The sequence below is a fragment of the Chlorocebus sabaeus genome, chromosome 10, assembly GCF_047675955.1.
Source record: "Chlorocebus sabaeus isolate Y175 chromosome 10, mChlSab1.0.hap1, whole genome shotgun sequence".
NCBI classification, from domain to species: Eukaryota; Metazoa; Chordata; class Mammalia; order Primates; family Cercopithecidae; genus Chlorocebus; species Chlorocebus sabaeus.
Genome location: NC_132913.1, coordinates 30461752 through 30485548, shown reverse-complemented (window position 1 = coordinate 30485548; position 23797 = coordinate 30461752). Strand labels below are relative to the sequence as shown.

Sequence of the window (23797 nt, the reverse complement as noted above, 5' to 3'; positions counted from 1 at the left end):
GCCTCCCCGTGTACCTTCTGAAGCCAGGATAAAGGAAGACCTCAGTGGGACCAGGTGACTGAGCTAGTTGAATCATGGAAGGGCATTTAAAATAGCAACATTTCATATATTCTGGTCAATTGCCAAGAGACCCTGTAGTAGCAGTATCTCATTGTCTTCTTCCACGATGTAGGATTGCTTCCTTTTACTATTTGCATATACTGTATTGGCTTTCATTTCTAATAGAGCTGCAAGTTTCTTAAAGGAAATTCAACAAGTCATTATAACTCTGCAGAAGTGTTTGTGGAGTTTTTGGCAAAATAAATTTGCACAATGCAAATTGTGATGTGTTGACTCCCTCCAAAGTCTATACTAGGTATTTTAATTTCTTAGCATCCTATTTCTACCCTCCTCTGTCTGCCTCACATGCCCCATCCCAAGTCATTAGCCTTCATCTTTCACTCTTAGTGAATTGCTCACACCCTTCACCCTGACCTGCCTAGTATCAGAGGACCACGCTCCCTCAGTGCTACCCCATGTTATCTCCCCAGCTGAAATAGTCCACCATGCCCATGTCTTCATCTCACAAAAGTCTTCAGTATATTTAATCTACTTCAAAATTCAATTAGTAAAACCCAGTGCGGTGGCAAGTGCCTATAATCACAGCTACGTGGGAGGTTGGGGTGGGAGAATCCGTTGGTCCTAGGAGTTTGACACCAGCCTGGGCAGCAGAGCAAGAACCCCATCTCAAAAAATAAACAAGCAGAAAACCAAATTTTAATGTGTATTTTTTTTTTTATTAGAGGATCTTTCCATGATTTCTCTCACATCTCTTTTAGGTGCACCATCCTGAATCTCCATTTTCATTTTGCCATTATCACTGTGACAGCACGTATGAGATCATGTTGTAAATGTCTGCTTATTTGTCTGTGCGTGCACGCAAATGATGTGCCATGAGTCCATCAAAGGCAAAAAACTGTGTACCTTTTACACCTGCATTCCTAGCTTCTGGAATATTTTGGTAGTACCAATAGTCAAAACAATAAAATTGTCTGAACTAATAAGTAAATGAATGAATATTTAAATGTTTATTTAAATATTTATAGTAAACTGGGCAAGCCAAAAAATGTATCTTCAATATTACAAGTGAAAGGAAGAGATATTTAGAGGTAAACGAGTTGTTCCAAATCACTAAAATCTCACTGGTTAAATGTCTACTCTGACATAGGTGAGAGTTTTTCTGCCTTGTTTTATTCCTAATACATAGCACAGGACTTAGTTTTAAAATGCATTTGATGAATACATTTTTGACTAAATAAATAATGATAGAGATAATAATGATGATGATTTATGCAAAAGATAGCAAAGTGTTTTTTACTTATCTCCATATCCAGAAAGTTTCTTTTACTTCACCATGCTTTCCACAAGTCTAAAGCATCTAAGGAAGCTTTCTTGGATAATTTTGAGAACCATGGTATTCACTGGTGCCGTTTTGTTTTTGTATTGTATACATCTATTCATTTGCTTTTTCCACATTTTATTCTATGTATCTGTCTCTTTTTCTTGATGCCAGGGAATTTTATTTGTCTACCTCGTAAAACCCATATAATAAATTTAGTGTTTAACTCTGGGTATCATTGGTATCCACAAATGTTTGGAAGAAAGATGTTTTCAATAGCAATTAGCACCACAGAGGAGGTCCCTTTCTTTAGGAATGCTTACTGAGAAATTTTGTTGCATAACCATAGAGAAATGTATTGTTTTATTTAAGCTTTCTTCTGATTAACAGTTACCCCAAAACCTGGATTTTATCTACCAAAAAACAACAAAATCTATCAACCCATCATAAAAATTGAAGCATGCGTTCTCAGCTAAAAATATAGCCCCAATTGTTTTTTCCAAAAATTCACAAAAGACCCCTCGATAGACATTTGCTACCCACAAAGATAAATTATTGATGAAAATTTCTCTAAAAGACATAGGAAATGTGAAAGGAAAAAGTTAATACTCTTATAGGGAGAAATCAACATAAACAGGTTTAAGGTATACATAATAGAATTCTCTTTCCTTGAATACATAAGTAATATTTCCTCAGACACTGCAGGACTTTTCCCAGAATACTTGAGATTGATGCCAAGGGCTGGATTTCTCAAGTTAAGACTCAATAAATGTGACATGATTGTCATCAATGACTGAGTCAGTTCCATGGTCTTGGATCAATGCAATAGACTTTTCATGATTGACCATACAGAGGTCCCAGGAAAAATGAGGAAGAACTGAATAGCAAGTTAGTTACTTCTCTTATATCATTTTCCAAAGTCCAGGCTGCCTTCCATGTCATTAGAAGAAGCTAATAATGCTTCTGCTATGTTCCATTACCTACTACACTTGCTACCACCATGCATATTTGTTAAATGCTTACATACACATTTCTACATGTAGTATATCTATATCCTACCACTGTGCACACATTCTCACTTCAGAGATCAGGTGTTTAGTTTTCTTCATCTTCTTTATTTTATTTTTTTTTGAGATAGAGTTTCACTCTTGTTGCCTGGGCTAGAGTGCAATGGCGTGATCTCAGCTCACCGCAACCTCCGCTTCCTGGGTTCAAACAATTCTCCTGCCTCAGCCTCCCGAGTAGCTGGGATTATAGGCGTATGCCACCATGCCCGGCTAATTTTGTATTTTCAGTAGAGACAGTGTTTCTCCATGTTGGTCAGGCTGGTCTCGAACTCCCGACCTCAGGTGATCCACCCGTCTCGGCCTCCCAAAGTGCTGGGATTACAGGCATGAGCCACCGCACCCGGCCCTTTCATTGTCTTTTTCGTACTTGATGTACACTTAATTCATTCTTTTCAACACATTTTTAATAACACTTCTTTCCTCTAAATGCCAGCTTTTCTGCTTACAATAGAGCTGCAAAGATTAACAGGACAATTTTAATCCTCTTGAGGCTTGAACTCCTGGAAGTTCACTCTCAAGATATTCCTGCTCCTCTTTTTGGGGGACTGGATTCCATGCCCCGCTTAAGTCATCTCGCAGACTCAGGCCATCCTGTAGCCCGGATAGAAAATTCCAATTATGCTTTCTGCACTGAAAGCACTGCATTGTAAAAGGTCTCATGCTGGCAAGTGAAGCTTCCATGACGTACGATTAATTACTTTACTATTCTTTGTCATCATAGTTCGAAATACGTCACCATGTTTCAGGCACCAGGAATCAATTATTCTGGGAGTCTCATAGTGTGTGGAAAGAAGTATTAGGGCAAGCAGAAGATTGCTATGCATTTTGCATGTGGGTTTATATATGATACCTTATTGATTACTCTAATAATGATTCCTACTCAATGTTAATCCCATAGTTTGAAGGAACAATGATCTATAAATTCCAGTTGAGCATGCTGGTCATCTAGAGCTCAGATGGTCTTGTCTCCAGTAATTTACAAAATTACTTACAGCTTTAGGTCTAAGTTTAGGATACTACACGCCAAATTCTAGGCCAAATTGAAGTTCTTCAAAGTAGTAGCAGTCCCTAAACTATGTATACTTAAGAAATGTCAACCAATCTTTAGATGTTAAATCTGGCTTCTTGAGCTATTTGTCCAATGTTCCTTAGAAGCCCTATTTAACACTAAATGGCTGGAAAGATCAGCAATTTGTTCAGATTGGATGCCAGTCAGTCTGCAAGCATTGAGGAAGTGCTCAGCAGAAACAGCCGTGCTGTGATACAGATGAGAAGAATGAATGGCAGTGGGATGCCCAGATAGCACCTGTTTATCAGCCTACGTTGGAGGTGACAGACAAGACAGCGGAGCAGAAGACAACCTTTGATTAATGGTAACAATCATGGCAGAAAGACTAGCCTGTAAACTGTACATACAGACACTGTAGTTTTGTTTTGTTTTTGTTTTTTTTTTCTTGTAAGAAGGCTTCATGTTGCTCTCAGATACAGTTGCAAATAATAGATTTTCATCTACACCATTACACCAAAGGGTTCTGTTAAAATAACCCTTTCTGTTTATAAATGGAAATAAACTTAATCTACAACTTTTACCAGATTTTGATGAGAAGGGTTTGACTTTTAACACCAGAACCACATGGCCCTTATGCCTCATAACATTTTCTCTGCTGATGTATTTAAGTTATTGTTCTCTTCCCCTTTGTTCTGAGAATGTGCTCATTGGCAACCATCTGAATCCTAATTCAGCTTCCTAGGTCCTTTGATATAGAAAGTGGGTGTCTTAAATAGTATCAGAATATTCCCTATTATGTACTGTGAGATAGACTTAAGGGATCATCATCTCAGTAAACACTAATAATGATGATAAATATGATTTTTTCTGGATCCACAATGCTGAGACAGGCCCCAGCTCTAAACTGAGATGATCCCTTTAAAGTAGCATCACCCTATGAAACCTTCTGTGTGACTGACTGACCTCTCTTTAAAAGAACTCTGCATCATCCCTCTATAACTACAACCCCGGGCCACTATAATTATCAAGCAGATTTAGCATTTAATTATTTTCCTATTTAATAATGAAGCAGCTGCTATACTTTCTCTGAACTTTTAATAGATCATAGTACTTTGCTGTTAATCTTGTCTGTTTCAATGATTTCTATTAAAGAGCACAGAATGAGGACACATTTGATTACATTATTTCACCCCCAAATGATGCTTCACTTTCCTTCTTAAATCCCTCCTACCCCTGCCATTTTTTACTTCTCCACTATCCATAGAAATACCTACCTTATCTGTCTTTCTTTTTTCTATTGCTTTTATTGTTATTTTTTTACTTTGTTTTTAGGTTGCACTCTTTCTCTTTGGAACTCATTGCTTACATTTTCTTCTCAATATTCACTTGTTCTTATACTGGCTCTGCTATTCATGCTATATTTGATTTGCTCATTATCAGTGAACTCACAGTGGGCATAATCCATTAAGAACAGAATCAAAAGCAGAAAAAATACCTTAAAACTCCAGCTTATCTGTACATCATATAAAGTACAAATAGTTTTTAAACATTTTAAAAAGTCTTAATTTTAGAACTGCCTTAAATACAGCTCAAGAATGAAATATTATGCCTTTAGAGATTCAGTATGATGTTTTGTCTGATGTAAATACATAATTTACTGTGTGTGCACATTTTTAAGAAGTGGTAAACCAAATATCTAAAGTTGGATGCCATGATCGCATGTGAAGAGGAGTAGAAGATAAGCAAAGAAGAACGGTTCTGGTTCATACATGAATGGTGTCCAGAAAGAAGTTACCAGGAATTCTCAAAGAGGTCCTTGATAAGCAGGTTTGATTTCAGCATGAAATTTGATTTCAGGGTTAGGCATGGTTTACTCATTTCAACTTATTGACATTCTTTAATATGTTTGTTGAGCAATGCTTTCATGGGTAACCTCCCACTCTTTCTCTCACTTAGGATAAGACAACATGTCCAGCTTTGGGATTATGCTGAATGTCTTAAACCATTTTTCAAATGTTAGGTTTGGCAAAGCACATATGTTTTGCCAAGTGCTTTTCCCCATCATGTTAAACCTCTGTGTATTTCAAGGGAAATTTTATCTGCATGTCTCTGATTTATTCACCCCTAACTTATCAAAATGTCATTTTGAAAATGCTGTTATTTGATGTTTAAGAGCCCCAATAAGACTTTTATTCTGAACCTTTCATCTGGCAACCAGTGTGTTTCATTTGGGCACCACCAAGGAATCCAGGTTCTGTTTGGGAAATGGGCTGAGGAAGGCACCCCGTTTGTATCTCAAGAACTTTCTTCAGTCTTCTGGAGACTTTTATTATAGCTCACCTCTCCCTCCCTCATGCACCACCCAACTTCCACCCACCATCGCTCTCTCTTCTTCTCCCTTGAATTCTATTTCTCCGTGTCTTTGATGTAAATATGTTCCTCGTTCTTTGCCTGTCATTGGACTTCAGTGAGAATGGCCTTCCTGGTTACTGTCTGGGCAACTTATTAGTGTAATTCAATTTCTGTGTTATAACCTAATTTCAGTCTAGGCAGTGGGGAAGAAAGGATTGCTTAATGTTAATAGCCTTTATTGTTACTGTTGTGTGTGTTCTTTTTCTCTACTCTACAGTTAAATGGATTTCAAATGTGGGGCTGGATGGGAGAGGTATTGTCATTTGTTTCTGTGTTCAATGGCTTCTGAACTTCTTACCATCACTTCAAGGCCCTTTGCAATCTGGGCACTGCCTCTCTCTCAAAACCCATGACTCTTTTCCCTTGTTCATGATATTCTGGCTGCTATGGAATTCTTGCAGTTTTTCAGGTGTAACAACTTTGTTCCAACCTGGTGACCCTTGCACTTGTTTCTTTCTACTTCAACATTCTTCTTTCTTCCAGTTCTTTGCTTGGCAAGCTCCATCAATCTTGCAAAATCTTAAGTTAACTGGCCATTTCAAAGAATCCACGTATGACTACTTAATCCAGTATAGGCTTTCATAGAAACTTGTTTTTCTTTCATCATAGCACATTTGGTAATTTGCACGTATAGAATTACGCCTTCCTTTATTTAACACTTCTGTTCATCCCTAGACTGAACGTTTCTCTAGAAAAGGCCATGGCCGGTTAGCATATTATCACATATTCCTAGCCTAGCACAGTGAAGGCCTCAACAAATACTTGAATTAATATACTCAACAAATACTTGAATTGAGAAAAGGAAAGGGATATGAAATAATGAAAACTTAGAGATGGTTTCTATTAGCATTATTAAATTATATAACTTATTATTGTTACATAACTCATTATTAACAGCTTGAAGATCTGGAAGGATATTTCAGAAAACCTAATTTTGTCTTACTCAAGTAGACTTTTGAAAGACTAAAGAGTTTTTAGAGTTTTTCAGCAGTTTAAGGAAAGCCCAGCTTGATCAATAGAATTATTCCCCCAAAGTCTGTGTCCTTTGTTTTAAAATGAGAAAACACTGTATTCTCACAATGTCTTTCATGCTCAAAGACCTCACAAGTATTAATTAATCCACAAAATGATATCTGGCTCCAAAAGGTAGAATCTGGGACTTAAGGTTTATCTGCAAAAGCCTGCTTTGCCCCCAAGCCGTGGCAACTTCCTGAGCTCTATCCTCAAAATCCTCCTAGCTCAGGAGGTAGCAGATGATTCTGTAAAACCTGCCACAGGCTTTTGACTCCTGCAGGGTTATCCATAGACATGTCTTACACTCTGTTGATAAAAATAAACAAGATAAAGATTTAACATGTTATAAACAGGGTTCCTTTTCTTGATCATTTCTTTAGGGGGAAAAGAAAAAGTACCCTGAAAATAATTAGGTCTCATGAACAGTTATAATAGAGAATATACAAGATCAGGAAACAAATGCATATTGACAGATTTGATGATTCATGTACAAAACTGTTGCAATATTATAGCACTTTCTATAGAAAGTAGTAGTAGAATCAGCAACCACACTGATTCTCAGGAAATGATTTCCGTCTCTTCTCCTGAAATCCTATGGATTTACATACATGTGGCATAAATAACGTCTTCCGTCAGTGAACTGGGTAGTTTCCACCCTGAAATTTTAGATTCAGATTAGGAATGTATTTTGGCCAATATTCAAAAGAAATAAATGCTTTGTTCTGTTTAACTATGTTGCTCGCAATCTACTTTCTTAAAAGGAACATTAAGAAAGGGAGCATGACTCCCAAAGGGTGTTAGCTCTATGAGAGCATCCAAAATGGCAGATTTCATTTTACAAAGTGAATAATTGTTCTACAACATGGTGGACCTAAGAGGATACTTTGATAAATTTGGCCCAAAGCCAAGGTCTGTCATGTTTCCTGGAGAATGTTTAGTAGAGTTATCTGAATATGAGATATAAAGGAAATGAGATTTATATATCCCAACATTTTAGAAATAAATATGCCTGAAGATCCATACAGTGGAGATGATGGATAATAACACCAAAGGAAAGAATGTCATTAATTCTCAGAAATATTTTCCTGTATATTATTTCATATATAATGGCTCATCCTGGTAGGTACGGCCAAGGAAACTACTGCCAGGACTCCTGGATGACTCTGGAAGCCACCCTAAGGCATGGTGGAAGTGAGGAAAGTTGGAGAGATGAAAGTAGGGAACATACCAGAGTGTGGAAAGAGTATGTGAGTCCTGGTAAAAAGAACACAGTATCAGATTAATCAGATGTAAATAAAACTTCATAGGTTCTGAGAAATAATTAAAGTGTCAGTGTGAACGATAATGAATGGCCTGTAATTAATCAGATTTTCTCTCTGGGGAAATGGGTGATTACTGGGGCATTGCTCATCAATATAGATAATTCATAAATAAGAATTTGGGATGAAGATAACGTTTCTGCCTTTGAAATAACACTAAGTAAGAAATTCAATTCAAGTAGAGATTGATGGATAAAAGTTGAATATTATCCATGTTCACAAGACACAGCAAGATAAGCGCTCAAAGAGATGATCCAGGAAAACACAAGTCAAGGCTAGGAAGTAAGCTGATTGGTAGTTCCAAAACGTTTTAGAACTGGTGGCACTGTGTGTGTGTGAGTGTGTGTGTGTGTGTGTGAATGAGAGAGGGAAAGAAGGAAGGAAAAAGAGAGAACAAAAAAATATACAAGTATGCAGCAAAAAAGAGTGAGATAAGTTGCAAGGTAAAAAAACTTAAAAATTATTGTTTTTGCTTCTGTTTAGCAAGACTTCCCGATGTTACTTTTCCAAGGTCATTGAGGCTAAAATAGAGTATTGGGCAAATAGATCTATTATCTATTACTGTATTGTCTATAATTAGTAATATTCAAATTGAGTTTCATTTATTTACAACTGAGGCTGCAGAGAAACCCTGCTAGATGCAAGTAAATCAACAAATAGCCTTAAGTGTAGGCAGGTAAATTAAGAAAACTGTTTCTGAATATTCTAATGGTTCTTCTGATATTAGTTTATGCTTGATACAGTGGCATAGAAAATTCACAATTAAAAATTATATAATAATTTTTGATTAATTTTTTTAAAAACCATAATTTGGATTTTATATATATTATATATTATAATTTTTATGTAAAAATCTTTGTGGCACATTTTGGCACTGTTGAAATATAAGTACATATATATTTTATGTATAAACATACAGACACACACACAAACACAGACATTTACTGAGCTCCATTTTCAGCCTAACTTTTGCCATGTTTCATGAACTACTTCAGAGCAAACTTTTTATGTGTTATTTTTACAGAATAATCCAGCTCTTTATAATTATTTTTGTACTTTATTTTCTGTGTAATCCAAATTTATTTAAAATAAAACCAAACAAATAAATCATTTATTTTCCTATTTATTGGAGAATTACAGTGTACCAGCCTTTATATGAAGTCTTAATAGTAAAACAATAAATAAGACATAGTCCTCCCTTCAAATAGCTTATAGCTCAGTAAGAGCAGTAAAGGAAATAGGCAATTTTAGTGTGATGGGGCTGGAATAGAGTCAAGACCCAGCTGCTATTGAGAGACAGATCAAAGAAGGGCTACTAATTAAAATTTAAGGAATTAGAGAAATCCTTCCTAGAGAAAATGCTAAGTTGAGATCCACATAATTAATTTTGAAAACAATATATTAGTATATCTAATTATATTGAAAAAATGGCTTTCACTACAAATGTTAGGCATATATTTATTAATATCTGCAACTAGCAACATTGTTTTAATAAACTTTTAATTTCTTATTACATCAATTCACAAACATGTCTTTCCTGAACAAGTACTAGTATCAAAAGCAATCTTAAGTAGAAGTACGATATAATAAAGAAAATACAAGTCATAGCCTCTAACTTCAAGACATTTACAATCCAGCCGTGGAACAAGTCTATTACCTATGAAATAGGAGTGAACAATACAAAGCAACGCATGAACATGTGCTGGGATGAAACGACTATAATTGCTACAGGAAATCCAAGCTCCTTCAGGGTAAGAGCCATGTCTTAATCATGTTATTACTCCTGGCTTGAGGGTATGTGTTTGAGAGAGTCTAATAAATAACGTAAATTGGGGACCATGATGCTATAGAAAATTTGAAAATGAAATAATGAAAGTGCTATTGAAAGAAGGTTGCTCTGGAATTGCTGCCTAGGATCAGTGGCGGGGATGGGAGGGTACGATAAGGTCAGAAGCATTTCAAGGCTTGGGTGAGGGTTTGGGGGTGCACAAGGAGAAGCATGTGGGCACTACAACCATTGAGGAGAAATTTCATTAGAAAATGATGACTTATCCAATGGGCCAGGGAGAAAATAAAGAACATAAAGAAAATGTGTTCTAATCCTAGATAAATGTTTGCTACTAATAGAGATGGGCTCAGTGGAAAGAGGGAATCAGTTTGGGAAGGCACTGATGAAGGGTTTAACTTGGGGGATTTCATTTCTATAATGACAGAGACGACATCCTAGAACAAATGACTAATTTACACTCAGAGATATAGGATAAGATAAAGGAGAGAAAGTATACAAGCGTAGACCTGTGTAATATAAGCTTGGAAGTAAAAACAAAGACCATTAAATTTTCATTATGCTTTCATTCAACACATGTTTACTGAGTCCTTAACATGTTCTAGCAATGCTTGTAGTCATGGCAATGGAGTAATGAACACAGGAGACAGTGTCCTTGCCCTCATAGAACTAAAATTCTAATGGGATGACAAACTAACAAAAATAAATGCTGTAGTGTCATCTGGTGGTAAGGTCTATAGAGTAAATTAAGGTAAGAGAGTAGTGTGGATGGAAATGGTGTGGTTTCTTGTTTGTTCATTTGTAGGTTCCTTTCTGTTTTTTGTTTGTTTATCTCTCTCTGCACAATCTTGCCTTACTGCAACGTCCACCCCCAGGGTTCAAGCGATTCTCCTGCCTCAGCCTAACAAGTAGCTGGGACTACAGGTGAGTGCCACCACACCTGGCTAATTTTGTACATTTTTAGTAAAGATGGAGTTTTACCATGTTGGCCAGGCTGGTCTTGAACTCCTGACCTAAAGTGAGCCCCTGCCTCGGCCTCCCAAAGTGCTGAGATTACAGGCATGAGCCACCACACCTGGCCCCTATGGGTTTTGTTTGTTTGTTTTTGTTTCATTATTTTTTTTTTAAGGGAGATTAGGGAAGACCTATCTAAAAAGGTGATATTAGAGCAGAGATGTGAAGCAAAGGAATATGTGAGATATCCAAATTTCTGGGCACCAAATAAATTATTTTGTAAGAGATAGAGGCAAAAGCAGGTGGAATGGCCCTGCAGAGGTATCAGCTTCATTGGAGCAGAAGAGAGGAGAAGAAAGGGAGAGGTGAGACTGGGGAGGTCAATGAATCTTCTAGGGCCTAGTGAACCACTGGATGTTTCTCAGCTTTTACCTGGGGTAGACTAAAAGCCAGGGAGGATTTTGAGTCAAGGAGTGACGTGAGATGGACAGAATGTTTATTTCCCCTTAAAATTCACATGTTGAAATCCTAAACTCCAGTGTAATGCTATTAGGAGGTAATTAGGTCATAAAGGTGGAACTTTCATGAATAGGATTAACGACTTTTTAAAAGGAACCCTGGCTCTCTTGCCCTCTTTTTGCCATGTGAGGATACAAGGAGAAGTCAGCTGTTTGCAACCCAGAAGAGGGTCCTCGCCGGATCCTGACCAGAATGGAATGCTGATCTTGGACTTCCAGCCTCTAGATCTATGAAAAATAAATTTCTGTTGTTTAAAAGCCACCTTGTCTGTGGTATCTGTTGTAGTAACAAACTGACTAATCTAAGTAACATAATCTAATTTACATTTTAACAGGATCACTCCCGCTGTTGTGTTGAAAATAAACAGTAGACAGTGGAAGTTGGTAAATAGGGAGACTATTTCAATAAACTGGGTGACAGATGATAGTAATGGTGGTTAGAAATGAACTGATTCTGGATATATTTTGAAGATAGAGCAAACTGGTTTCTTTGATGTTCATTTATGTTACGACAGAAACAAGGGAAGATGACTGTTAATGTTTTGACTGAAGCACCTGGAGGAACAAAGTTAGCATCTTGTGAAATGGAGGAGACTTCTGAAATGGAGAACTGGTTTGGGCAAAAATTGGGATCAGTTTCAGATATGCTACGTTTAGGATGTATATTAGAATTGTGTGTAGAAATGCCAGAATTTATAGTACTGAAGTTCAAAGCTGTGGTCCATGCTGGAAATAGAAATTTAAAAGTGGCTAGTGTTACATGGTCTGTAAAGCTACAACACTAAATGAGATGCCCTAGGGAATGATTACAGAGAGAAAAAATAAAAACTGAGCTCCAAAATGAAGAGGGACCTGTAAAGGGATTGAAAAGAGGTGGCTCTCCAGCTAATTGGAGAGTCATGAGAAAGTGGTTTACTGGTAGCCATGTTAGGAAAATGTTTATTTTTAATAAATAATTTAGATTCAGGGGATATATGTGCTTATTTGTTACATGGATATACTGCATACTGGTGGGAGTTGGGCTTCTAGTGTACCCATTACCCAAATAGTGAGCATGGTACCCAATAGGCAATTGATTGAAGAAGAGAGCTATTGATTGGGTTAAATGCTCAGATAGACCTACTGAAGAGAGAATTGAGAAGTTACTGATGGATTTAACAACATGGAGGTAATCGGTGACCTGGATAAGAGGTGAATGACTGAGATAAAAGCCTAAATAGAGTTGGTTCAAGAGACAAAGGAAGGGCAGAAATTAGAAACAGCAAATGTAGATAACTATTTTGAGAAATACTTATCCTAAAGTAAAGCAGAGTGAGCAGAAATAGTTGGAGTGAGGATGTGGGATCTGGAACATGAAAAAGTAATAGAAAACAGGAACACTGAAGCAAAAAAAGAAATTATTTTTGGTGCTGAGGATGGGACATCCCAAAGACAACAGGGATGGAATAGCTAGAGATAGACAGGAATACAGTCATCATGGTGCAATATCCTGTAAGCCAATAAGACTTGACCAATATGAAATATAGCAGGAAAGACAAGTCGAATGAGTATGGAGGAAAAGCGTATTGTATTTATTGAAAAAGAGGTCATTAAAAGAAAGAAGTATCAAAACATATCAGAAAGGTTGATCTTATGTTTTAAAGATATCTATAATACTTTATTTATTTATGTTATTTATAATATTTCAGATACTCTTTTACCCACTAGGATATAACAATACACAAAAAAATGGGAAAAAGTGCCGTTCTTATGGATGTTGAGTCTATTAATTGTTTTTGAAGACAACAGCAACAATAACAAAAAAAATCAACATTTATAATAAGCCCCCTGTAGTCTCTGGTTCCTATTATTCACGTCCTTTTGTAATCCTCTCCCCTTGTGTGAACTAGACTTAATGACTTACTTTTAACCAAAAGAATGTGGCAAAGGTGATGGCATATTGCTTTTACAATTAGGTTACAAGAGATTTTGACTTCCATCTTGCTAGCAAACTCTCCCTCTTGCCTTCTCATCTTGGATGCTTTGAAAACACAAGCTGTTATTTTGGAGAAATCTACGTGGCAAAGAAACAAGAGCAGCCTTTGGCCAACATTCCTGGAAGAACTAAACCCAGCTAACAACCACATAAGTGAGCTTGAAAGCAGACCTTCCCCACACAAGCCTTCAGATGAGATACCGAGTCTGGCTGACACTTTTGTTGCAACGTTTTGAGAGACTCCAAGCTAGATCCCTTTACTAAGTGATGCCCCAATTCCTGACCCACAGAAAAATGAGATAATAACCTATGCTGTTCTAAGTTGCTGAGTTTTGTGGTAACTTATTTTGTATCAGTAGATGAAGAATATAATGACTTAACCACTCACCAACTGTTCCAATGGAGGAATGACATCTTTCAAGATATGCTGTGAATGATTCCTTCTGTGTCGGGATATCTGCAAATATATTGACATTGGATATTACTACATAATTTTTCTTAATAGAGTTTAGTAAGAATACACATAAAAATAACCTATTCAGTGTTATTCAAGCATGTGAATTAAGTAGATATAAAATGAGAAGTAAATGTTTTGGACATTGACTAAATTGAATAAAATATGTACTCAAAGATGGCTGGCTGCAACCACATCTCAAACCCACTTCTCTTCTTACCATATAACCTTGATACCCCTTTCCTTCCAATGTTGGAGTCTGTGTTCTCTCATGTTAACCTGGGCAGAACTTATGCCTGCTTCAATCAAAAAGTACAGCAGAAGTTCCACTCTATGACTTCAAAGATTGGAAAACAAAAATGTCATACATTCTCCTGTGTCCTCTGAGAACCCTCACTCTTGGAAAATATGTTGGAGGAAACCCAAATCAGACCCACAGAGTGAGCACATGGAAAGCCTTATAGGTTTCCGACTGATAGAAAGGCTGAGGTTCCAGCAGACGGCCAGCATCAAATACCAAGCTTGTGAGTATAAAGAAGTCCTCTACCCTTCACAGGCTTTGGTGATCATCATTCTATTCCCTGTCTCTATGATATCAATTGTTTTATAGCTCTCCCAAATGAGTGAGAACATGTGAAGAAAGAAATGACAAATGCTCAGGTTAATGAATACCCCAATTATCCTGATTTGATTATTACATATTGTAGACCCGTGTTAAAACATCACACTACTCCATACATATATATACCCAATATGTACCCCTAATAATTAAAAAATAGAACATTAAATTTAAAAAGAGCCTTAGCCTGGGCAACATAGTGAGACTCTAACTCTACAAAAAAAAATTTTTTTTTAATTAGCTAGCATGATGGCACACACCTATAGTCAGTCCCTAGCTACCACAGTGGCTCAAGTGTGAGAATCACTTGAGCCAGGATTTCGAGGCTGCAGTAAGTTATGATCAATACAACTGCACTCTAGCCTGGGCAACACAGTGAGATCCCACTCTAAAAAATAAAATAAAATAAAATAAAATAAAGAACTCCCGGTGATTGCCTTTTGGCCGTTGAGTTTCCCCCAACATTCAAACTTCCCAGAAGAGACCTCAAATATATCGTCGGGTAGAAACAAGCTATTCCTGCTGTGCTTCATCTGAATTTTTGGCCAGACTCTAAGCATGATAAAAACATTGTTTCACACCTCTATGTTTCAAGGTGATTTGTAACTAGGACAAAATATTTCATGTTGAAATGGTTTTTTTTGATGATGTGAGCTCAGTTTTTTCAGAATGAACGTTCTATTAAGTCTTATGTCTTCTATCATTAACCAGATGTGTTTAAATACTCAAAAATCACTTTCTTTATGTGCTTTTGGAACAAATTAAAATAAATCTCAATGTTCTTTCCCCTGAAGAAGCATGATAGACAGACTCTACAATGAAACAAAAAGAGAAGGATAATTTGTAATCAAATCTTATACTATTTTATAATTTTATCAGAAGCGCTCATTAATATTGTTTCATATTTACATGGAGAGAGAGAGAAGGAAGGAAGAAGGGGCATGAGGAGGATGAGAAAGAGAGAGAGAAAGAGGGAGAGAGGACAGTGTAAGAAATTAAAGAAATAAAGCAGGCCTAAGTACTATGTCTAGGAAAGCACTTTATTGTTTTTGGTTCTGGTTACTGGCACATGCAACTGACTGAAGGAATTAGATCAATGTCTGTGAAGATTTTGAGAGAATTGTTTTACCAAAAAAATAAAAATAAAAAAATAAATCAGAATCCTGGCCTAAAAACTCCATGACTCTATACAACCCTGGGGCCCCACATTTGCTCTATGAAAACTGGGTTATGAAGAAAGTAAAAATCTAAGGAGATAATTCGCCCCAATGTTGGCTTCACAGGTGGCCTATGGGACATAATTGAGAAGGAAGAGACTTCAGAAAGCGGGCCAGAAGCCCTGGAGAACAGTGGCCATGGGGAATTTCAGAAAGGAGAGCCGGGGACTTCCGGGGGATTTAATTATTGTTTTGATCCAGTGACTGTTGGCTGTTTACCTATTTTTTCTTTTACAAATGAGAAAGGTTTTTGTTTGTTTGTTTTTCCCAGGTACCAAGTAATTGCTCCATTGTTGTCTATTTGATGCAGTGGGGAAAGTGGGAGAGAGAACTTATATCTCAAGCTCTAAATCACTTATCTGTGCTGTCTCCCCACTCCTCCCACAAAACCTGGACTTTATGGAGAGAGCTGTTTATCACTAGAGATTCTGAAACTTGAGTTTGATGCTGTAACTGGATGGGACTTTAGGCTGTGTCCTTTGGGGAGGTGGATGGATGGATTGCTAAGTGTTGCAAAACAGGTGTAAATGGCTATATGGTGAAGGGGAGGGAGGGCTGAACGGCAGGCTGGCTGTTCACCAAAATTTCATCCTCTTTTCTAGATGCTACATTTCGCAGCCTGCCTTGCAGTTTGGAGTGGCCATGTGACTAGATCAGACCAATGGATGTGAGCAGAAACAATGCCAGCCACTCCCTGGCTAAGGCTATTAACCAGCAAGTGATTCCCCTCCATGTCCTCTCTTTCCTCATACCCTGGCTGGGAAAACAATGAACAAGGCCCTATGGAGGGATGAAGATGCAAGATGGAAGAAGTTTGGACTCTGAATCACCATGTGGGGAAAACCATACATAGGCTAGTAAAACTCACTTTGTTTTCTTTAGTAAATTTTTATTGTGGAATAATTTTATATTTAAGAGAAAAGTTGCCGAGGGAGTTCCTGCAGAAAACTTTCATTTAACTGTTACATAAGTGAGAATAAGCTTCTATTTTTTGGAACTTTCATCTATTTTAGAGGATTTTACAGCTGCTAGCATTACCTTAAATATGTTACCCATAATTGATGCTCAATTAACGTCTAAATGAAAGGTCTTATGCATAAGGAAACTGAGGGCAGACTACTTAGTTAATGGGAGTGATCCTAGAAACCCAAAATTCACACTTATTAATTATCCACTGATACTTCAACTTCTTCTCAGGAGTGGAAGAATATATGCATTTGGTATCTAAACCTCTTTAAAAACAGAAATTTATTTTATCTTGCTATACATTTAGAATGTACTACTCTTAATTACTACTCATTATACTAAGATTTATACTCTCCACTGAAAATTTCATACATATGTCGTATATTTAACTTTCAAGAGTGGAAGAGTTCCAAGATGGAAGGAGTTTTTTTGTTCTATTTCCTTAAAACCCAGCTAGATTTCCAGTCTTAGGGCAGAAGTAATTCTCCTGGAAAGTAAAGAACCTCAAGTTTTAAGTGTTAGAGAAGTAGCAAGTAAATGTCTCCACATTGATGAGTGGGCACTTGGCCTTTAACTATGTCAGTTGGACCATTTATTCTACGGCTAACTCCATGCCCTCTTTCATCTGACCACTACTAAATTCTTATGGGCTCTAAATATTGTCTCTAAATATTCCCCTCCACTCACCTATAGAAAGCTTTTGTTTAAGGTAATGTTTGGAAATGTGTGGTGTACGTATTATTAGGGGCATGAGAGATTACTTTAACTGATGAGTGTTTTCATTGTAATGATTTGTAAAACCCTAAGGTTTCATAGAAAAATGTATCACACCAAAACCATTTACTAGTGATTTGAATATATTTTGTTTTAAAATAAAGCTATTTAAGTTTAAATAATATAGTTAAATAAGTAATTTATGGTATGAAATATGGAAAAAACTCACAAACATAGTAAGTGAATGACTACAGTTTGGGAAACAAATTTAAATCAGAAGACTCAAAATAGAAACTGAACACATACTTATTTCACCTTTGAAGGGGCCTGTTGAGTCTATGGTACAAATAAGAATGCAAATTGAGAAATGTATACAAAGATAATATTGTATGCTAATATTTATGGAGTACTTATTTTCTGCCAGGCATGGTTCTATATGTTTTGCATTTATTAGCATGTTTAATTCTCATTATTAAAAAAGGTTATATTATTAACCTTTTCAGGTTAATAATACTAACCATTTTTATAAGTATCAAAGTGTAAATACAATTTAAGTAACCTTGAAAATCCATAGCTAATGAAAGGCATAGGTAGTATTGTAACTCAGATCTAAGAATAAGCTCAACTATGACACTTTATTGTTTCTCCAGCAATATACGTGTGTGTGTGTGTGTGTGTGTAAGCAGTCACTAAATTCTTGGGGAACTTCAAAGTTGAGACCCTCCCTGTGCATAAAAGGCTATTTCTAAGGTAGAAATTTAGAGTCAGACTTATACATTTGTACACATTTATACAGGATGCTAGAAATCAGGTTTCCAATCTGTTATGCATCATCTTAATACTCCTTTAGGGAAAATAATATTGCTGATCATTCCTAAATCAATAAACTAGCCAATCTATCATTTTCAACCAGGTTATGAAGATGTTGAAAAAAGAGAGCTTTCATCACCTGTCTTTGCTTTAATGTTGTTCTCAGTAAAGCATTAGGCCGAGAAATATGTGATCCCTCCAAATCAGATTATGTTGACTGAGACTTATGATTTAGGAAATTCTGGATCCAAAATGGCTTAATTGGTTTGCGTGGATATCAGGAAAAATTAGGATATTTCAGGTTGCCTTTACATAATATACTTAATTGAAGTAATAATTATAAAGAAAACTTGGGTCAACCAAAATCTCATCAAGTAAGTTTGAAGGGAAAAAAGTCTCTCCTAAGCCATAGTACAAATAACAGAAAATGTTATAGTACTTATATAGATATTGATTAATAGCTTATTATTATCTGATAATTTTATAGTTATTATGGGACACACTCTTGACAAATATTCAGCTTGAAACATTAGATGTCCTTATGAACCATTTATTTCTATCCAGAAAACATTTCACATTTAGTACATCCATATGTCAGTAATTTCTAATAGTAGGTGATCAAAATATACTTGCTTGTGTTATAAAATCTCTACTACCAGTACTGCAGAGAGAATTTCATTTTAAACAGTAGTTTAGTCTTCCTGAACAATCTCAGAACTTTTTAAATGTATCTGATATCAAACCCCTACATTTTATTCAAGTTGCTTAGATTAAGTTTCAGAACGCAGACAAAGGAGGGTTCCAACATTTGGTCTTCAATCCTTTTCACTTTTGCTAGAATTGTTCATTAATTATTAAATTTTGAAAACTTGAATAGAAGAATAATATTAGCAGTAGCTTGATACAACTTTATTTCAATAAATTATTTTCTCTCAAAAACAGAAGCATTTCTGTAAAGCTTCTGAGAAGTTTTAATATATTATTTTTATGTGAGTCTCTTTTATTTTGTTTCCAAGTGTTTTTATAAGTATATAGGTCCCCCCTCTAAACAGAAGAGAACACGTATATATGTCTATTACATAATTAAATGTTCACAGCCTCATTTATTTTGCTAGTACTTGTATTTATAAATGATGGAATGTTGGTTTCAATATCATGCTAAAATTCCCATTTGAAAAATTTTGTGAATTTCTACCTCTTAACTTACTTACAATATTTTATAAAAAGAGAAGGGGCCCTGACAATTCTGTTTCTCTGAGCTGTTTATTAAGAGTTTCATTCAAGATGGCATAACTATGTCTTAAATTATTTTTATTACAATATTCTGCATATTAAGCAACTGAGTTTTCCTAATAAATGTTTGAACTGATGGTAACCCTTCTTTTGGGGAGAAAAAAAAGTCCGACCTTATCTTTTACTGCGTGTGGGCAATCTTGTTTTCAATGGCGCTATTTCCTATTGAATTATCACGTCCTGCAAATAGGAATGATTTGTAACTACCATTGAAAAAACTTGAAATATAAATTTCTTCTGACTTGGATTATTTTGAACCTAGTATTACTGAAAATCTGTGTTTTTCCTTATTTATCACCACCCACCACACTCTCCCTTTCTACTTCTGTTCTTCCCCTCCTCAGGTACTTAGCTTTCTAATTGTGCAAAGCAAAATGGAAAAAGATAGTATTCTGAATATATAATGCTTATTTTCCTTCAAATTCCTCTTTGTTCTTATCAGGATATAGATCATAATTAAGTTTTTCAGATATCTTTTTCTCCAAAAAGAGGAATTAAAAAGTCAGTTTTTCAAAATGTCGTCATTTTTTCTTCCATTCCTTTTTCATTTTTATCTATTTAAAAGATATGAAACTGATGGGCGGGATTAGTATGTGATATATTACATACTGTAAAAATAACAGAATTTGGGCATATTATTTTCCTTGTGTAGGAGGGTCTACTATGAAAGTTATACATAAACATGAAACATTCCACATAGCTCTGATTTTAAATAGATTACCATTTTTGATGAAAGTTTATATCTTGTGGCTTAGAATTGAAATAAAATCACTTGAAGCAAAGCATTAGTTTGTTCCAACATTTTCACAGACATGTACGTTTCTGAGGCGTACCTCCCATTAGCAACGTCCCTGGATACTTGGATGAAAAGCAGAAATAAATCCGTGGTTAAGTTTAGTTTTTATCTTTACAGCTTCTCAAAAGTTTTTTTGGTATATCCCAATTCTTACATTCAAATCTTCATTTGTTTTGCCAAATTCTATTTCTTAAAGCTATTACAATCAGAAATTAAGGAAAGTTAGTGAAGCTTTTTTTTTCTTTACAGTTAATCTTCTATTTTAACTATTTGTGAACACATGTAAAATTTATCCATGTCCCACAATTATTCTAACACTATCTAAATGCATCTTTTCATAATCCTAATGGGAGCAAATACCATAAACCAAAAAAAGACCCAATTTTTCTGTTTTGTTCCTTATTAATGTACGATAAGTAAATTGTTTCACATTTCCACTTTCCTCCATCTGCCCACAATATCATCCAATTGCCATAGTGGACATCCAGAAACAAATGTTCTCTCTTATTTTTGGGAGGGGGGCTCTTCCCTAAGCCTCTTTTGATTGAATGTTATTGTCAGTCAGAAATCTGACACTCTCTTGTTTTCTTTTTTATCCCCTGCACAAAATGAAAGGAAATGATTCAAAAACTTTCTTGAGGACAAATAAAAGTTTATCAGCTTTTAAAAAATGTGTGGATTTTTTTTTTGGTAAGCATCTGCGTCACCTGCAGTACCCACCAGCCTCTCACTTCTGGGGTAAGTCTAGCTGAGTTAAAGTCAGCTTCAACCACATTTTCCTATATCCCAGATAGCCAACGGGAAGGGTTTGCTAAAATTATTCTAACTCCTTAATATTCTTTCTCTGCTTTATTTAGTCCAAAACACATGTGTTACACAAAGAAAATCAAACTGCCTCGTGAACTTACTATTTAAATAAAAATTATAGATAATACACACATTTTCTTGCTTATTACTGAATACCATTCCCTTTAGCTTTCCCCTATCTCTTTTGTATATTTTCACTAGATTGTTTCTCTCTAACAGTTTTCTCAGACTGAGAGGGGTCATTCATTGGAACCTGGACATACCACAATTTTAGCCTTCAAATCGGCTTTTAAGGTAAGAAGCACCAGAGCCAAGAAACTCAGAGATGCCTGGATAATGTAATTTTCTTGATTTTTCTCTGTAGAATCACTTATTTTTTAGTCATGAATTTCTAAATTGATACAATGAGAAACTCAGGGCCAACATAGACATATAAACATTTTATTCTACTCATAGTATTACTAATGGTATTAGATCTAAGACATTATATAATTCATCAAAGCCAAAGTTATAGTTCCTGCCATTAGCAGATAAAATAAGTTATTCATCTCTTTCACCCCCAATAATATAAGCACTTATTCTCTTGATGTAAACAAAATGAAATAGTTTAGGGAGTAGATTAAGCAAATGTAGGTGGGTAATCTTGAACCAAACTGACATTGTCTCCACAACTCAAGTCATATGTCATATTTAAAATAAAAGATTTAAGATGACAGAAAACAATACCAAGAACTACCTCACAAATACTCATAAGAAAACAACATAGAAAATAATTAAGGATCTGAATGCTAAAATTATCTACCTATTCCTAACCAAATAAAACAAATCATTGTCAAATCACCATTGGTTATGTTTGAAAGAAACAATTTCTATCTAATTGAATGATGTTTAACTGTCCGGAAATTCTTAACAAATTAGAATCAGGCTTTATTTTCAGTCTCAAATAAAAATGTTTCTTTCATTGCCCAGAAAGGCTTTGGTTGAAATAGGAAGTTTACTTCTTACTTCTTCAAGTGTATGTTCCATCACTGAAGAAGAAATTCTCTTTTATGAAAGCTCTGATCCACAATATATCTAATTTAATCCATGATATGTCAAGTTTGACAAAGATATCTACCCACAGTCAGCTGTCAGTAGTCCACTGATACCTTTCTTCATACATCACTATTTCTTAATGCAAAGGTGGAAAAGTGTTAACTCACTGAAAATGGTCTGCCTGTGTTGGAAGGTCACTTCTAACAGTATTGTGGGAAGCCAAGCTTTGAACAATTATAACATTATTTCAAGAATGCACAGGTTCTCAGTCAAAGATTTAAAATAAGCATATTGAATGTCCTCAGTATCTTTAGTCAATAGCAAATAACTGTATCCTCCCAGTTTCCTTTCTTCACTTGTTCTTTGAGGTTTTCAGAGACCCTAAACTCACCTTCTGCTGCCGAAAAAGCAGATTTCATTCTGAAGGTTAATCCAACTCAGCAGGATTGAAGGATGGCACTTTTCCTTGGTCGTAAGTATGTTGGCTCAGGCCAGACAGCTGTTAGGACATTCTCCTCTGGGAATCGTGCCCTCAACACCCACCGTTGATGCACATACATGGTCTACTGGCTGCCGACTTCCATGCCCATCTGCTCAAATGGCATGGTGCCCACTCACAAGTTGGCTGGATTCTTGCCCTTAGTGTGTAGGTGCCAGGCAATGATGGGTTTAGATGGGCAGCCTGCATAATACTACAAGTGACAATTTTTTTTTCTTTTTTTCTCTGTACAATATCTGTCCTCTGTGCTTCCCTGAAAGAGAAACTTGTGTTTCTCCACCTTTGATTATACCTGTGGACACATGTGGCCTTGTACGGTATGTCCAAATGTATCCAACCTGCCACCAACAGTAAGATGAAAGGGAAGAATTCACAGAGCCCCACATGACAAGTGCTAACACTGAAATGGGTTGGATTGTGAAAATCCTGACCACCTGGAGTCTGTCAGAAGATATTTACCATGGGTGTAAGTACAGCAGACCTCTCATAGATAGCAGTGGCATCAGGAAGCAGCTTAAGTTACAGCACTTTTGTCTGTTGCAGTTCCAGCACAAATCATTTGCCTTGCATTGAAAAGGCACATACAACAGCAAGGGAGATAAATCAAGCAAAAAGAACAAGCTTAATGGGAGCACAATTTATATGTTCAATGAGGACAAGGGTGTAAGCTATGATATTCAGACCTTAGAAATAACCCTGACTGGAGGTCTTAATGGAAAGAAAAAGAAACAGAAATAGCATCTCTCTTTCTAATCTACAGCAAACCCATGGAGAAGAATGGATTGGCATAGGAGGTTGTGACTTTAATGATCCAAAGCATATGAATGCTTGTTAGCAGACAGCAGACAGACATAAGTAAGAACAACAGTAATGGCTGCATCTGCAGCCTGGCCTATGGCACTAAACCCAATCAGGCAGTATTGGAGAGCTGTGCCGGAAGGTATGTTAAAGCCGTGCTTTCCTTGTGTGTTTATTTAAGGGTGATTGAATTCAGGGTGTTGTCAGTCTGCCTTGGAGAATGGTTATCCAATGTGTAGGCATGATCTTTCTCTCTGAATATGCTCTGTTGAGTCAGTTAGTTATGTGTGACTACTTGATCTGTCCTAGTCTTTATACAGTGCCAACATTCTCCAGTCCAAGTTCCAAAGGAACAGG

The 23797-nt window shown here is 36.1% G+C and overlaps 1 protein-coding gene across 1 annotated transcript in view; it reads right to left on the bottom strand.

The window, feature by feature from the left end:
* The window catches only part of ARHGAP15 (Rho GTPase activating protein 15), a 631557-nt gene that overhangs the window by 542357 nt on the left and 65403 nt on the right, over positions 1-23797 (bottom strand). The window contains exon 3 of the mRNA XM_007964884.3: positions 13821-13889. Coding sequence (XP_007963075.1) covers positions 13821-13889 — 69 coding nt within the window. The remainder of the gene's footprint in view (positions 1-13820; positions 13890-23797) is intronic.